The sequence below is a fragment of the Odocoileus virginianus genome, chromosome 25 (genome assembly GCF_023699985.2).
Source record: "Odocoileus virginianus isolate 20LAN1187 ecotype Illinois chromosome 25, Ovbor_1.2, whole genome shotgun sequence".
Lineage (NCBI taxonomy): Eukaryota > Metazoa > Chordata > Mammalia > Artiodactyla > Cervidae > Odocoileus > Odocoileus virginianus.
Window position 1 is genome coordinate 13,527,323 of NC_069698.1, and position 18,399 is coordinate 13,545,721.

General features: G+C 40.9%; 1 protein-coding gene across 2 annotated transcripts in view; it reads left to right on the forward strand.

Annotated features, from left to right (window-relative positions):
* Positions 1–18,399, forward strand: part of GABRR3 (gamma-aminobutyric acid type A receptor subunit rho3) — a 46,804-nt gene that overhangs the window by 4,151 nt on the left and 24,254 nt on the right. The window contains exons 2-4 of one of the 2 annotated variants that reach the window (XM_020879874.2): positions 5,495–5,613; positions 13,168–13,235; positions 15,316–15,539. In XM_020879874.2, the coding sequence (XP_020735533.2) occupies positions 5,495–5,613; positions 13,168–13,235; positions 15,316–15,539 (411 nt within the window). The remainder of the gene's footprint in view (positions 1–5,494; positions 5,614–13,167; positions 13,236–15,315; positions 15,540–18,399) is intronic. The other variant, XM_020879876.2, reaches the window with a different exon arrangement.

An 18,399-nucleotide genomic window follows, 5' to 3' on the forward strand; every position in this document is an offset into this window, starting at 1 on the left:
CTTTTTTAATCCAAATACTTTAATAATCTTTCATCCAAAGATTCATCCCTTTATTTCTTTAAAACCAAGTAGGGGAGAGGAGGAGTTGGTGAATAAATTAGGTATGGCACAGGAAAATGTTCCTGTTTGGCCTCAGGAAGAGACCTGGCTCCCCACTGATGCAAAGAGGATTAGGCATCCAGACTTACTGAATATCTATTCATCCTTTCAGCAATTGTATTGAGTGCCTTCTGTAATGACCAGTTTTGGGTTGGGAGTTAAGAAGAACATATTGTCTCGGCCTTAAGAGTAATCAGCAGAGTGCCCAGTTTCTGTATAAATCAGCTTGCAAGAGCCAGTTGTGAAATTTTAAGGCGGCTAAAAATAAACTTATTAAAAATTAACTTATATAAACGTACAATTAAATAAATTATTTTAATGAAAGCAATAAATACTTAAAGTTCACCACTTCCTAACTGCTTTACTACCTGTTACTATTGTGTATTTTTCTCCACTATTTATATCTACTTATGTCTGGAAGAAGTACTACACTATACTGTAATATATTATGCTATGTTGTCATTCAGTAACTAAATGACAAAGAGTCAAGTCCAGCTCTTTGCAACCCCATGAACTGCAGCACGCCAGGCTTCCCTGTCCTTCACTGTCTCCTGGAGTTTGCTCAAATTCATGTCCACTGAGTCGATGATGCCATCAAACCATCTCATCCGCTGTTATCCCCTTCTCCTCCTGCACTCAGGATAGTATAGTACATACTACATAGTATAGTGTAATTGTATATGGTATACTAGTACTATATATATATATACTAGTTTATAGCATAGTGTGGTGCGTACTATGTAGCTGTATACTATGTAGTATACAGCTATATATTGTAGTATACTACTGTATAGGTAGTATTGTGCATTACACTACTATAGAATACTATATTATCATATAAACTATAGTATACTGCCATACACAAAACTTATATTACATTGTATTGTACTATACTATGGGCTACACACTTCTCTGTCATATCCATAGCTTGAAATCAGCTAGGATGACAGTATGGAAATCAGCAAACACTACAAACAGGGCTTTTTTTCCTGGGGAGTCTCTTGTTAGACATTTACTAGCACATCGAGACCCTAATGTAGAAGGCAGGAGTGTCCTAGAGATTGCCAATTCAAACTGCTACGCAAGTAAGACAGAAGTGACTGGCAGAAACTGAGGCAATTATAGGCTCAGTGTTCCTCTTGGGGCAGAGGCTGGTCAGGTTGAGACTTTTTTCTTGGAAGAGGACTTCAGCCCGGTGTCGCTAGATTTCCTGAGTTTTCAAAAGAAGAATTCAGATTTTCATGCAAAATTTTCCAGTTGAATACAGAAGTTTTCTTTCAGTACCTACTAAAAGCAGAATAATTTTTTTTAGGAAAGGGAAGAAGGCAGAAGACGAAGGGGCTTCAAATGATTCTTATATGGAATCAGACCAGAAAGTTCTGAGCTAAATCTGGTTCTCTATCATAAATTAACCTCCCTTATTAAGCACATTTGCTTCTCTTGCCTTTGTCTGTTCTATTTGTCTTCATTTTATTTAACCTTTCTACTTGTATGCTTTTTTTCCAAGTCAGGGGTCTTCAAATAGGGCACTTATGCTCCTAGAGTATAATTCTCCCCTAAGGCTGCATGCAAGCTCTCAGAGGCACATGTGAGCATGACAAGTTTTAAAATAATTATTTCTGGATCTCTGACTTCCTCTGACCTCTTTCCTAAAATGGATCATCCTGAAAATTTGCCTGCAGTCTTCTCTGTAGCCTGTCCTGAATGATTGTTCTGTCCCATTTGGCAAAATAAAAGCACACACACCTCTTCCTTTTCTGAACTTAACTACATGTGTTACACGGGTGGGTAAAACCCACCCAAGTACAAAAAATTCATTACAGATGTTGTTGTTAAGGTAGCTGATGACTTTAGTTTAAATAACACATTCTTTTCCAAACTGAGTGTTTTCCTTTTTTCCTGTTTTTCTTTTTTTTTTTTTTTTTTTTTTTTTGCTTTCAACAATATTGAAGAAAGAACCCACTTAACTTGTTAGGTTATAAATCATTAGAAAGAATTCTTGATGATACACCACAATGTGAATTTTGAAAAATAAGTAAGAAGGAATTGTTATAGTCCTGAAACAAAATTTCTTCCAGTTCCATGTCCATGAACAAAGTTTCTCTATATTTTCATCTATAAAAGTGAAAAATAGGATCAAGGAAATGTAAATTAAAACCTCACATCTATTAGAAGGGCTTTATCAAAAAAGAAATAACAAGTGCAATGAGTAATATACACAGATACACAAAATAGGGAAAATGTACCATCACTTTATTAAGAAATACTTCTCTGATAAAATTTAATCATAATTTTAATAATTATTTATCAACGTTTATATGAGTTATGTTTTGCTCCATTTTTAATAGTCATAGAGGCTACAAAAGAATTTATTTCAATGTGTATACATGTCTTCTCAGAAAGAAGTATGATAGGTGATAAAATTCAATGAAGAAAATAAAATGGAAAGACAAGTTTCAAGAAAACGAGGAATGAGACAAATTCCTTTGAGACAAATTTGTCTCAGAGAGACAAATTCTTTCTGGTTTTTAAAGAGGAGCTTATTCATGTATTTTAAAATGCATGTTTTGAGTATTCCAGGTTCATTGGATACATTTAAAGGAGGAATATAAATTTCATTTTAAATTATCAATATTTAATTTTAAATTTTATGATGAAAAAATTGAAGATGATTACTTAAATATGTGTGAGGTTTTCAAAATTATTTCAGAGGGTGTCTAAGCCACATAAACCTTTTTGAGAAATAGATGGTGTATAAAGTCAAAAGTAAGTAAACATAGGACATCTCACTACACATAAGTGGAACCCTCGGGTAAGAAGAGATGTGTGTGCTTTTAGGTACTGCCAGGAGTGCCTGTCATGCATGCATGCTCATTCAGTCATGTCCAACTCTGCGACCCCATGACTGTAGCCCACCAGGCTCCTCTGTCCGGGGGATTTCCCAGTCAGGAATATTGGAATGGGTTGCCATTTCCTACTCCAGGGGATCTTCGCCACCCAGGGATCGAACCCTGTCTCCTGCTTGGCAAGCAGATTCATAAGCACTCTGCCACCTGGGAAGCCTCTTGCCTTTCATAGCAGGCTGCATATTCATTGTTCTGGGGATTCTTTTTTTTTTTTTTTTTTTTTTGAGGATTACAATTCTGGAAATTTATTAGGATTTTTTTTCTCCATTAGGGAAGCTACATGCAAAAGATACAACATACAGAATATCTTTAAATAACACAACTCCCAGACAGGGACAGGGTGATATTTGGGGGAGGGGCATTCTGTCTTTGCTTTTGTATGTTCTATTTTTAATTTTAAAATTTTTATGTTCCTCTGGATGGAATTTCCCTGGGGATTCTTAAGATTCATCCCTTCCAATCTCTGGAGGGCTGTGCTTTTGAAAAGAGTACTAGAGATTGCCGTTGTGTTATATTACTAAAGAAGTTCACAAATTTCCATGAATTTCCACCCAAGGTAATATTCCAGTTTTTCTTAAAATAATAACAACCAGCTAGCTTTTATAAAACGTCTATTATTTTCCAGACCGGTAGTCCTCCTGAGAAATTGTTATAAATGCAAATTCTCATACCCTAAAACTATGGAATCAGAAACTCTGGGCATGGAGCCCAGCAAACCTGGTAATTGAGATTCATGCCAAAGAATATAGTACTTACAAAATATGTGGTAGGGGGCCTGGAACACAATAGGCATTTAATAAAACCTAGCTGCTATTACTTTTTCAATCAATGGATCATTCTAGCTCCTTGAAAGAGGTTTTCTAGTTAAGAGATCCTTGGAAGAAATAGCTCTGTGTGTCAATTATTCATAGGATAAAATGACTTGTATTTAAAATCAAACGCATTTGTCTTCTACACAAAATCAGATTTGTTCCTCCAACTTCCCTATTTCTATCAATGGCAAAAATGCGTACATAAATCTCTGAGGGTTTCAGCCAGAAACTTCTGTACTTAAAGATCATACTGCGTGCTCTCCGGTAACCATAAACCTGGACATATTTCTTAAACCAGCTGCTTCAGGATGTGAAATTCTCACCATCAAAGTATTGGTTTAAGACATTGTGTCCACAAGTATTATATTAAAAATTCATGTGTATTTCCTGAAGGAGCCATGACATGTATCAATGCAAAAGCCAATCAAGAAAGAGTAACTAGAACTTGCCTAGTAGAGCGCTCAGTGTCTTATGTAATTGCTGCTCCTGACGATGACAGTGATGGTGATAGGAATGTTCTTTTCAAAAAAAATAATTTTACTTATTTATTTAGGGCTGTGTGGGCTCTCTCCAATTGCAGCGAGCCGGGGTTACTCCCCAGCTGCAGGCTTCTCATTGTGGGGGCTTCTCGTTGCAGTCGCCACGCTCTAGAGCGCAGGTGCAATAGTTGTGGTGCATGGGCTTCGCTGCTCCACGGCGTGTGGGATCTTCCCGGACCGGGGATGGAACCTGTGTCTCCTGCATTGGCAGGCGGACTCTTTACCACTGAGACACCAGGGGAGCCCAGGAGCGTCCTTCTGGAAGAGGGACAGAGCATGGTCTCGGGCACCTGGGGCAAGAAGTCGGCTGCATGTCACTTACAGAGGGGCTGCGGTGCCCCCACACTTAGAACAGGTCTGGGAAGTGTGTGTCACAGCACAGAGACGAGTCAGGGAGACCCAGCAACTTGCCTGAGTTCAGAGCCCCAGGGAGCCACGTGCTTTGCTCCCAGATCAGGTCTCCACGCACACCGGAAAGGCCACCCACTTTGCCTTTGCCCGAGGAAGTGTGCCTGCTTCACCACTGGACCAATCTTAGGTCCAGCCAACTGTCAGATCATCCATTTTCCCCTGGGATTCCTCTCCAGGCCCATAGCCCTCCCTCAGTTCCAGAATCTACTACAGGGATTCTTGCTCAAATCCCAGCCAGCACCTATACTTTTTGCACATGTTGTGAAACACTGTTTTCATCAGTTTACAATTTTCAGGTCTTTTCTTTTGCTTTTTCTTAACATTATCTTAGTGCAAGAGGTAGTTTAACTTCTGTGACTCCAAGAATCACTCAGGTACCACGTTGAATGCAGATTCCTAGGCCCTGTTCCTCTGGTTCTGGTTTGGTTGATCTGGGTCTGAATGGTGATCATCTCCACCCAGGTGCTAGTGGCCAGGTTTTCCTACTAAAAACCACATTGTCAGGACCACATCCACACTCAAGTATGTCATTCAAGGTACTTTACCTTACCTGCCCCACCCTTGTGAAAGAAAAAGTAAATGTTGGTTGATCTTTGTATGTAATATGAACTGAGAAAATGAGCTTTATGTGTCTATTTTGGAGCATAGCATGTTGAGCACAGAAAGCTAAACTAAATCAAAATATCCAGAAGCACGTGTATCTCAAAAGCATTTTTCTCCCTTGGAGGTACAGCAAACAAGAAACTAGAATGCGGAAAGAAGACAGTACCAAGGTGCGGCCCCTGAAATACAAGCAAATCCTCCACATAGAGGACCATGACTTTGCAATAAGACCTGGATTTGGAGGTGAGCACTGTCTTTACAAAACTCCTGTGTTATAATCCATTGCGTTGTCAAAACTGAGTTGAAAATTTGAAGTCATTAAGACCAAAACACAGACCATCAGTTTAAGAAAGAAAAAGAAACAGAAACCTTTTACAATGATCTTCTCTTGAATAAGAGCAATTGATAATTTATGCAGTTTAAATTAACCAAAATGACCCATTGTTTACTATATACATTATCATTAAAAGTGTGTTCAAAAATAGTGAATGTGTATATCTTGCCCATACAGTAATATATTGTTTTAATTAAAATCCATTGAGTTATATCGGAGAAGGCAATGGCACCCCACTCCGGTACTCTTGCCTGGAAAATCCCTTGGACGGAGGAGCCTGGTAGACTGCAGTCCATGGGGTCACTAAGAGTCGGACATGACTGAGAGACTTCACTTTCACTTTTCACTTTCATGCATTGGAGAGGGAAATGGCAACCGGCTCCAGTGTTCTTGCCTGGAGAATCCCAGGGATGGGGGAACCTGGTGGGCTGCCGTCTATGGGGTCGCACAGAGTCGGACACGACTGAAGCGACTTAGCAGCAGCTAAGCATTGAGTTATATGATGGTATTCATAAAATCTTGTGAAACATGCTTATGACCTGGAATGCCTGACTTTTGTTGAAGAACTAGTCTGCCAAATGCCATGGCTCCCTGTGAACCACCTCTGCTGAGGTTTTTTCTTTTACTTAACACCTAGCAATAAAAACTGATTGAAATGTTGGAGTGCCAGGCACTGTGCTAAGCCCTTTAATGCACTGTCTCATTCCACGCTTGCAGTGACCCTATGAAGTAGGTGTTACAACCCTAATATTACAATGTGCAAATTAGGGCTTAGAGAAATTAAGAAATGTTCTCAAGGCCATGAAAAAAGTAACGTGGTAGAACCAAGATGCAATGACTGGTAAGGAGAACAGGAGCAAACCACAGTAGGAGGATATATCACTTGGAAAAAAGCCTTTCCTCCTGTCAGATTGTTTCATGTGCATATAGTTGCATCCCTGGGGGTACCAAGCTTTTCAAGGATACACAGGGTGTGGTAAAATCACCCAGGTAACCTGTACTCTCCACCTTAGTGCTAAATCCATCCTGACTCTCCTGCTCCTGACCTAAGGTCTCCCACGCCCACAATTTCCTGAACTGACAACTTTTCATGCTAGAGACGTGGAGGTAAGAGAGGTGAGTGTGGGGGTGAGGAACCAGGATCCCCCAGCAGTAGAATAGGTACCACTTTTTGATAATTAACACTTCAAGTACTTGGCGTGGGTGGGAAGACCTCGATACTCATCATATTGTGGTTATGACAAAGGAAAGCACAACACACAGGTTACTGGTAAAATTTTAAAAGTACATCAGGTAACTCTTACGTTACGGATGGTTTGGGTTTTGTTCTTTAATTTTCTGGAATCCACTGGGTTGCAATTCTAAGGGTCTGGTTTTTATTTTACTAGGTTGTGTGTGTGTGTGCTTAATTGCTCAGTCGTGTCTGAATCTTTTCGACCCCATGAACTGTGGCTTGCCAGGCACCCCTGTCCATCCAGGGAAGAATACTCAAGTGGGTTGCCATGCCTTCCTCCAGGAGATCTTCTCACAGGGATCAAACCCAGGTCTCCCACATTGTAGGCAGATTCTCTACTGTCTGAGCCACCAGGAAACCCTTTATTAGGTTGATGATGCAAGTTTCAGCAGGCATTAGAGTCCCCTGGGGGCTCCTTGGCACCCAGATCACTGGGCCTCACCCACAGAGGTTTTGATTCAGTAGATTTGAGTGGGGTCACCAATTCTCATGTCTTATACATTTCTTGGTGATGTTGATTCTGCTGGTCTGAGAATCACATTTGATACCTACTGAGTTAGATTATTAGCATCAGATTAATCCGTGTTGAGTATATTTTGTTTTTCAGGAGCATTTCTCACATTTATTGAACCTAATTTAAGATTTTTAGAAGCCTCAAAATCAGTCATGTTTAAAGATGTATGCCTTTTTTTTTTACTACCTATAGATCTACTTTTTAATTTCTTTTTTTTTTTTTACATCACTACTCAGATGTGTCATCCTTACCACAATTCTCCTGAAGATGTACTCTTAACTGCCATTCCCAATAGACCGTTTATTTCCCCCAACAAAATTTGCCCAAAGTTTGGATAATATACCCTGCAACTGATAGGCAGGTATTCTGGACCTTGGTCTTAACTTAACTCCTTGGAATTCAAGGAGTCTCTAAAATCTTTCCCCTCCCACAATTTACCTGGGAAAATTATTTTTTTTAATTTAAACTTGACCGGCTGTGGGTACTTGGAACCATTAGGGGGCTCCAGACACACAGGAATAGCTTGGAACTGGCCTCTCTGGAGTAGTGATTAGCAGTCCAAAATGATGTATTCCCTTCTATACGAATTCAAAAAGCTGCCCTAATTCCCGTTAGGTTAGGTTCGTCAATTAAATGAATTCCTATCCTAGAGGAAAGGGCTTTATGGGTTTATTTTAGACCACTGAAAGCCAGAGAGATTAAGAGAAAAATTGCTGCTCCTGAATTTGGACCTTGAAACAAGCAGTCTACACTTTGTAACTCAAAGTGTTCCAAGGACCAGCTGCAGAGTCACTGGGGAATTAGTTAGAAATGCAGACGATCAGGCCCCACCCCAGGCTTTCTGAATAAAAATCTGCATTTTAACAAGATCCCCAGGTGATTCGACTACACTTTACAATTTGAGAAGCACCATCATAAATTACCAAGAGCCTTACCAAGAGCCGACCCAAAGCTTTTATCTTAAAACATTTATGCCTTCTTTCTCCCTCCTCTGTATCACCCCCACCCCCGAGAAAAACATAATATTGATCTTAGGTTTCTACTTCTCTTGATCTGTTAGGGATACGTGTTAAGAATTTTTAAAACAATTTTTTTTCCTGAGGCTACTTTGGGGGGGTCATTAAAAATGCAATGGAATGCACTATTAGTGGCAGGTGGCTAATCATCCCACGATTAAGAAATTTTTCTGACAGTCATGGACTGGGGCTAAATGGTATCCAAGTGGCTTGTGTATTCAGTCAGTTCGGGCAGAAAAAAATCCATAAATTCAGTCAGAGGTGTCAGTCTGGTAGCTCTGTGAAATATAGTACTTAACCTTCTCTTGTCTTAGTCAGAACAGCTTTTTATACCGGTGACCCATTCTCTGTTCTCTCGAGCCTGCTTTCCTGGGAAAATCAGGCTGCAGAATACAAAAGACAGGCTTAAATTTATCTTCTCTTTCTCTATACTTGTCCATAACACAACACACACACATCCTTCTTTCCTCTTGAGCTAAATGTAACTTCAGCACTTCTCTCGCCTTAATGTTTTCCTAATTAGCTTTAACATTAAAACCAGCTGCTACTGCAGTGCTTTTTTACTTTTATAAAGCATTAGAAGATTAATTGACTCATTATGTGGAAACAGGAGGATATAAATTTAAGGGAGCCTTTTGTTTAACTTGGGTTATAAATTGCAGCTCATTTTCTTTATTTATGCTTTCCCTACCCTTTACATCTCCCATAACTAAGGGCTTTTTTTTTGTTTTAGCTTTATAGATGATGATTTCTTTGTTTCTTTAAAGTGAAATCCATCCAGCATCTAGATACTGGCTACTGAGTTAAAACAAAAGCTGAAGTTGTAAAAACCACTTGTGTAGTCTTTGCTCGTCAAATGGGAGGACCAGATTGCCAGCCAGGGGGATCTGGCTATATTCCTGCATTAACGAGCTCTAGCTTTTAGGCAAGTTCTTCAACCTTGCTGAGCATGAGTTCCCTCATATGTCAAATGGAGCTAAATTGCTTCTACCCAGCTAACTAACAAAGTGGCTGTAATGATAACATGAGATAATATATCAAGTACTTTAAATGTACTACACAAATAAGATGAATAACTTTTATTTAGATCCCCTTATTTCAGCATGCATAAAAGCAAGATTAATGATTTTTATACGTATAATATAATGTAGTATAATATATATGGCAGTATAAATGTCTGTGCTACTACCTAGTTAGAGATCCTGGGAAATCAACACCTAATTGTAATACCTAATAGTTAATTTTTACTATATTCCAAATGCTTTATATAGAGGATTAATAAGAGCATTTATGAAACTGGTATTATTCATGTTCTATGTATCACACATTTCTGTATACTGAATAAGTTGGTTAAGACATTTAATGTTAGGTTAGGCTAAGGACTTGATATGCATTTTTTAATTTAGTTTCACAGCAACCCCGTTAGGCACAGACCATATATGTATGTCCCCTATTTTACAGATGAGCAAACTGAGGCTTAGAGGAGTTAAGGATACAGAAGGTTAAACTCAGGTTTACATGGCTACAAATTTCATAGTTTTTAATCTTTTTGCTTTATTACCACCTTCTCTCTGGGACTCAGCGCCTATTTTGCAAAAAAGAATGATCTTCGGAGCTTTTAAGAAGCTCCCAAATTTTATGATTTTGCATCTTGCCTTTAGTCACCCTCACCTTCCACTCTGTCCTCAGAATGTCAGAGCAGAGTTTAAAGTCCTGGACCCAGGAGATGCACTTGGGCCTCAAATACAGAGGAGACAAAAATGAGGTCAGATAGCATCTGAGGACAAACATTTTCCTTTGAGCTGAAAAAGCTCATCCTGACAAAAATAGAATAAATGGGAGGGAGGAAAGAAGAAATCTAAGACGTATTTAGGAGCCCATTCCTAATGGACAAGCCATGTCATTACCCCGCTGTCAGCCCAGCCTTCAAACAACCCTGAGGGCCCAGTGCTTGTCCAGTGGGGGCACGAATGTCCTTGTATGGTGGTGGTAGAAGGCTGGCCTGGCTTGCAGAGATCCTCATCAGTAACTGGGTCCTACTTACAAGGCATAAACATCCTGAATCCAAGTTGTGCTCACACTTTGTCATAAAATAAACACTGTATGAGAAGCGCTGGATCATTGTTTAGTGAAGAATGCACTGATTGTCTCAGTGTTTGAATGTAAGACTGGGAACTGTGGACTGTAGTCTGAGGAATAAATTCACATTTTTGCTGAATTCAGTTCAGTTAAGTCGCTCAGTCGTATCCGACTCTTTGCAACCCCATGGACTGCAGCACACCAGGCTTCCCTGTCCATCACCAACTCCCAGAGCTTGCTCAAACTCATGTCCATCAAGTAGTGATGCCATCCAACCATGTCATCCTCTGTAAATCTGCTAAATTACAGTAACAATAGCATATATTTTATGCTATTTATTGAGTATCCATTAAGTTTATCAACAGTTGATAAAGTCTTTAAATAAGTCTCCTTGGTGAGACTACTACTGGGTCTGATAGTTGAGGACCCTAAGCTTAGAGATTTTATTGACCCTAGTTCTCATGTGTCATGGAGCTGGATTCAAGCTCTGGTCAGGACTCTAATGCCAGAATTTTCTCCAGGATGTTCTGTTCCCTCTCCAAGGCCTCTCCCATCCCTTCAGTCCTTTGGAGTATTGGAGTTAGTGGGAGGAATGACTCATCCTGAAAGGCCAGACAGGGCCAGGGATGAGATCTTTGCATGAAGTGTCTATTTTGATAGCTCTACCAGCTAAAGAGGGCTTCCCCTGTGACTCAGCGATAAAGAATTCATCTGCAACGCAGGAGATGTGGGTTCGATCCCTGGGTTGGGAAGATCCCCTGAAAGACAACATGGCAACCCACTCCAGTAATCCAGCCTGGAGAATTCCATGGACAGAGGAGCCTGGAAGGCTACAGTCCACAAGGATGCAAAGAGTTGGACATGACTGAAGCGACTGACTACGCACAGACACGTCAATTAAAGAAAAAAGGCAAAACAAAATAAAAGCATCAGAGCTAAACCTGATCAAGGAATAACACTGAGCTGTTCCCAAGTTAATGCTTAATCGTAATTATCACTAAACAATATTTTAATAGAACTGTTATTATTAATACTATTGGGAGCAATTGGTCCAATATGGCAGGAAGTAGTGAGCAGTTGAGATGCAAGTAAGGTATTTCTGAAACAGAAATATATTCTACTGACAGGCCCAGTGCCTGGCTAGTTGAAATCCTTGTAAGTAAGGAATGATAGCAAGGGTTTAGATTTATAAAAGAGCAAATCTGTGTAGATAAAGTGAAGGTAATGTCAGCCAATTAATGGGGGGCTAGGCATAGATGGTCCACAGGGACTGGTGAGGCGTGTCTTGTTTTATAATGTGTTATATTGGGGTTTCCCTGGTGGCTCAGATGGTAAGAGAATCCATCTGCAGATTGAACCCAGTTCAATCCCTGGGTTGGGAAGATCTCCTGGAGAAGGGAGTGCCTACCCACTCCAGTATTCTTGTCTGCATAATCCCATAGACAGAGGAGCCTGCCAGGCGCCAGTCCCATGGGTTCCCAAAGAGTCAGACACGACTGAGCGACTAAGTGTACACACACACAGTACATTTAAAACACAATAATTTGGTGCTTCATTAAATTATATGCACATATATGTCATGTGTAGCATATCCAGACAATGAGGAATGAAGTCTTTCTGGCCTGTCCCTTCTAAATACCAAAATCTTGTCTGAAATAACCACTTAGGATCCGTCTAGGCAAGATTTCTGTTTTTTTCCAACAATAGTTGAAAGCATTTTTTAATTAAGGACTATAAAGTTTGAGAATTGGTCACTGTGGAAAGAAAACATATGAAGAGTCTATGTATAAATATACAAATTATTTGAACATCTATATACATCAGGGCTTTCCAGGTTGTGCTAGTGGTAAAGAATCCACGGCTAGTGCAGGAGACGCAGGAGACATGGGTTTGATCCCTGGGTCAGGAAGATCCGCTGCAGGAGGAAATGGCAACCCACTCCAGTATTTCTGGCCTGGAAAATCCTATGGACAGAGGAGCCTGGCAGGATATAGGCCACGGAGTTGCAAAGAGTTGGACACAAGTGAGCACACACACATAAATACTCATACACACTACTAAATAATGAAGTTATTAGTATCAGCATGCCCTCACACAGGAACAGAGGAAAACCTCTGTGGAGTGTAACAAGGAATCATCTTGGTCTCAGATTGTTCTCTGGCCACGTGAGCCTGATTCTGTGAGACCCAACTGCACACAAATCTAGAACTTGCCTGTCTGAAGTTGCTCCCGTTCTGATTTCCAGAATACTCTCAGCATTCACATTTCTAAGGATGTTTGCTTCACCCCAAATGCAAGTTATGGCTTCAGTTTATCTGGAAGGGGACATTCTGAATGTGCAGCAGCCCTGGGTAGCACTGTTATCAGTGTATACCTCTATCCTGTCCACGTGAAAGAGACTGATTTTTCGGCAAGAGAGGAAAGGCTTCCACATTTGCCAAAATCATGAACTTCGTGCTGGTCTGCTCCCTGAATATGTAATAATATATCAATAGATAATTGAGAAATTTATCATTAAAACTTGAAAAGTAATTCATTTGCAGCATTGATCTCTCTCCACTTTAAATGATTCCAAAAATAAGCCTGATTCCTCACTATATTCTCATTCTTCTTTCTGAAGGGTCTCCAGTGCCAGTGGGTATAGATATCCAGGTTGAAAGTATTGACAGCATTTCAGAGGTTGACATGGTAAGTTTCTCCCCGAGATGCTTTTTTCTGAAAGGATAGATTCTCAGGAGTGTCAAAATCACTGACGTTTTAATAAATCATCTTAATTATGCATGTTATTTATTTTTCCTGCTTTGCTTAATGAAGCTGAAGTTGCTTTATTCTTTTCTAACTATTATCTCTGCCCCGGATTATAATTCTCATTCCTTTCTTTCTCTTCTCCTTTTCTTCCATTGGCTTTCCAGTGTCCCGAAGGACAGGATATACTTAGCTATGTGACTGGAACCTTGGTACTCAGTGTCAGCAAAAACTGGTCTGCCTTCTCCATGCCCAGTCTGAAAAAAATGATCAAGTGATCCCCGGGGTTGGCTTCTTTTGCTTCTCATTTATCATTTTCCCACCCTCCCACATTTCACCCTGAAGTCACTTTCAATCTCTTTCATTTTGTCCTGCTCTCCTGCCAGTGGTGGTTCAGCCTGCTTCCCATGATAGCGCCAAGCAGTGGTGATGCTGAGGTATCCGTGACATGTGCCAGTGTCTGCCATTTGACTTCACAGGCTCAGCGTTTGCCCGGTGCCCTTCAGATCAGACTGAGCATCTAAACACAAACATATGCCTATTAAAGCAATCCATGCAGTAACCCACAGGATTCCCTGTGGAGCGGTGTTATGGTAATGAATGAACCATTGTATTTATTCACTCTTACCCTAATTCAAAATTACATGTGGCTGGTGCTCCCAGATTAACCCAGAGCAATAATACAATGCACCTCTATTCTGATCCTAAGAAAAACAAATGAGCTTATCGTTACTTGATGACTTGTTTGTGGTTTGTTGAGATTTGTCCTTCACTCGCATAATAAATGTTGAAGTTCTATTATGTATGTTATTTCAAGAAGAATTTGAGTGTTGCTGGCAAATAAATGATAGTAAGAAGTAAGCAGTTGGGAAATGTGAAATAACACATTGAAATTGCCTACATCCTGTAACTTAGGTGAAGATAGGAGAATTTCTATTCAAACAAACAAAATACTCGTACCTGAGAGCCAAACAAGACTCAAATAATTGATTAAGCAAATTTTTTTCTGCTAAAATAATGTTAATCTAGCTTTCCCCCCTCATCCTTGCCTCCTTACAACTGGGATGCATATAGACAATTTAAAGTCCTGAGTCATACTGTATCAGAATCTCTGAGAACTAGCTTCTGGGGGATGTGCCATATTAACAAATACACAAGGGATTTTTGGCACACTACAATTCCAGTACCATCATTTGCTGGTATTTGTTTTGTGTCTTGAGCTGAATATCACCAGCTCTTTCTCAGGACCTCTGTCAACACTGCTGTTGTTTAGTAGTTCAGTTGTGTCTGACTCTTGCAACCCCAGGGACTGTAGCCCACCAGGCTCCTCTGTCCATAGGATTCTCCAGGCACAAATACTGGAATGGGGTACCATTCTCTTCTCCAGGGGATCTTATCGATCCAGGGATTGACCCACATCTCCTGCACTGCAGGAGGATTCTTTACCACTGAGCCACCTGGGAAGCCCCTCTGAAACAACATGCTTTCCATTAAAATGCTTAAAAACTCCAATAAATTGTGTTCAGGTTCTTATAGGACTGTAGTTTATTCAACTTGGGGAGGACTGCTTTAACAAAAATGGTAGAAGTATATGGGTATAAAATCAATCATAAAAGTGAATATTTATTTACAGTGAGAGAAAAAGCAAACTAAAGTACCAGAAGAAAATCAAAATAAAATACCAGACCATGAAGCTTCAGGTCCCTCTCTTCTGAGATCATCTTAGGTGATTTACCAGAGTGCTCAGGTAGAAATGTGTCCCACTTATAACCTGTTTCCCCTCAGCAACTTGAATACTTGATGGTTTTCAGAAACTCTCAGCATTCACCGGAGTCCAGGTGAGGCGAGGCTCTGTGACGGAAGCTCAGTAGCTTCATTCCAAATCTACCTGAAGATATAATATAAGCCATTCAGGCACAGGTCGTTAACACCTACGGAAACCAGTGGAGACTGATAGTACAGACTGGTCATCTTGAATCATATTTCTGCAGGCCTTGACTTGTCTCTTTTTCTCCCTGCCTAGGACTTTACAATGACTTTTTATCTCAGACATTACTGGAAAGATGAAAGGCTCGCCTTTCCCAGCAAGACCAACAAAAGTATGACTTTTGATCATAGATTAATCGAAAAGATTTGGGTGCCTGATATCTTCTTTGTCCATTCTAAGAGATCCTTCATCCATGACACGACTGTGGAGAACATCATGCTGCGTGTCCACCCCGATGGAAACGTCCTTTTCAGCGTCAGGTGAGGAGGGCTGTCTCCTGCCTAGGGCTCCCTTGCACCACCCCATCTACGCCAGCACTAGGGAGACCCACTGCAGGCTGAACTCCCAGTATTGCTGTGTTTAGTGATGCTGGAGCTTCAGACACAAGCAGAGGATGTGACTTTTTTTCCTGATTCTAACTCCCAGGTTTTGTTCCTTTAATGACTTTTAGTAATTAGCATTTTGTTTATTCTTTTAAAGATTGATTTATTTACACGTTGGCTGCGGTGGGTCTGCGTTACTGCATGCGGGCTTTCTCTAGTTGCGGAGAGCAGGCCTTTTTAGGGTGGTATGCAGGCTTCCCATTGCCGCGGCTTCTCTTACTGCAGAGCGCGGACTGTAGGCACGTGGGCGTCAGAAGTTCCCGTGCCTGGGCTCAGGAGTTGTGGCACACGGGCTTAGTTGCTCCAAGACATGTGGACTCTTCCTGCATCAGGGATCGGGCCAGTGTCCCTTGCATTGCAAGGCGGATTCTTAACCACTGGGGTGCCAGGGAAGCCCCTAACTTCCGGGTTTTAAAGAATGACTTCCTAATCTAACTGTACCCACTCTGGGCATATATTGAAGAATGATAGGAAATCAGGTTGGACACGATGGAGCTGAATGATGGATATCCTTAAGAGTCTAACCCACAGTTTTTTATAAGTACCCATAACTGCTTTTCCTCCTCACCAATGCCACCCCACCTTGCACCCCACCAAGCAGTCTTGGAATCTTGGATTAACTAAATAATTTGGTTAAGTATGTCCTTCACTCTTCACATGAGAATATAGTCATCATGCACGTTACCCCTAGTTTCTTCATTTAAAAATTGTTGAAAATGAAAAACAAAATTTTAATTTAAAATATTTGATCTGTGCTAATGGACCTATCCAAATGATAAATAAGAGTTCTGTATTCTGTTGGATATCAAAAAAATAAATAAAATATTTGTTCAGACATTATGCTATAATCGGAGAAGGCAATGGCACCCCACTCCAGTACTCTTGCCTGGAAAATCCCATGGATGGAGGAGCCTGGTGGGCTGCAGTCCATGGGGTCGGGAAGAATCGGACATGACTGAGCAACTTCACTTTCACACATTGGAGAAGGAAATGGCAACCCACTCCAGTGTTCTTGCCTGGAGACTCCCAGGGACCAGGGAGCCTGGTGGGCTGCTGTCTATGGGGTGGCACAGAGTCAGACACGACTGAAGCGACTTAGCAGCAGCAGCAGCATGCTATAATATCCCTCTTTACTATAGTATTTTTTTTTAGCCTAAGGAGTCCAGTGCTTACTGACTTACCATAGGTAACTTTAAAAATGTTTGGTAAATCCCAGAGATTCATTTTTTAAAATGTCTTAGAAATCCCAGAAAGATTCAGTAGTAAACTGAAAAAGAAGTTAGCTCTCCAGACAATATTCATGTCCTAATCTCTGGAACCTAGGAAGGTTACTTTATTGGGGGGTGGGGGAAAACTACGCAGATGTGATTAAATGAAAGGTCTGGAGACAAGGAAATCATTCTGGGTTATCTGGGTGGGACTACATGCAGTCATCAGCATCCTTGTAAGAGAAAGGCAGAGGGAGGATTTGACGCACGTGGAAGAGTAGGAAGCAGTGTGATGGTGAAGACGGACTGGAGTGACGCAACCACCAGCCCAGGAATGCTGGCGACTTCCAGGAGCTGTGAGAAGCAAAGGATGAATCTCACCCTAGAAATTCAGGAGGAGGCAGGGATCTTCTGACATCTTGGTTTCAGTCCAGTGATACTCATTTCAGACTTCAGGCCTCCAGAACTGTGAGAGAATAAATTTCTGTTGTTTTAAACTGCCAAGTTTTTGGTAATTGTTTACAATGAAAATATGTTCTTTTTATTCATTAAAAACACCTTCCTCACTCTAGTACAAAGATTCTGTTACCAGACATTTTATAAAAAGCTATCAGTGTTTTTTAAAAAATGAAATGAGAGGAAAGTACCACTTTTCATAAGAACTTTTACGTCAGAGGTAACCTAGGACTCTAACAAGTACTGGAACCAAGCCTTAGTAGGAATCAGCAGCTGAACAGCGGCATCTGGCCAAGAAATCAACTGTTTTAAATTAATTTTTTTGATGAGGGGATATCCACTGGAGAAGTAGCTCAGTGAATTGTCCTTACCCTGCACATTCCAAAGAAGGATTTGGCTCTTGTCTGGCTCCTGGGAAATAACCTACAAGCCCTTGTGATATCCTGCCTGGTAAGTGTGTCTTTGTTTACCCAAAGACTTTGAGCCACGTGGTATCAACTTGACCTCTGGAGGGGCTGCAGACCAAGGTCAGCCATGACTATGTGAACAACCCTCAGTTAATGCTTTGAACCCCTGGGCTCACGGAGCTTCCCTGGTTGCCAACACTGCATGCATGTGGCCATATGTCATTGCTAGGGGGAGTAAGCACTGTCCACACCGCCCTGCCCACTAGAACAGGACAACTGGAAACTTATTCCTGGTTTTTCCTGGAACCCGCCCTGTGCATCTTAACTTCATTGCTGACTTTAACTGGTATCCTCTCATTGCAATAAATGATTAGCTGTTAGTATAACAGCTTTGATGAGTTCTATAAGTCCTTCTACTGAAACGTTGAACCTGAGGTTCGGGTTCAACCTGAGGTTGGTCTGGAGATCTCTGAACACAGGATTCAGAATTGTTGTCTGCGTAGCTACTTCAGCTGACAGCAAAGCCAGTCCAAGCCCAGAGCCAGGTCACCTGGTTTCAGGCTTGGTTCTGACACCATCTACTGACAGTCTCTCCTTGACCAAATTCTACTGTGTCCTCTGAACTGTCTTCTCACTTTGGCCTGGATTTTGAGCTTCCGTTTCTGT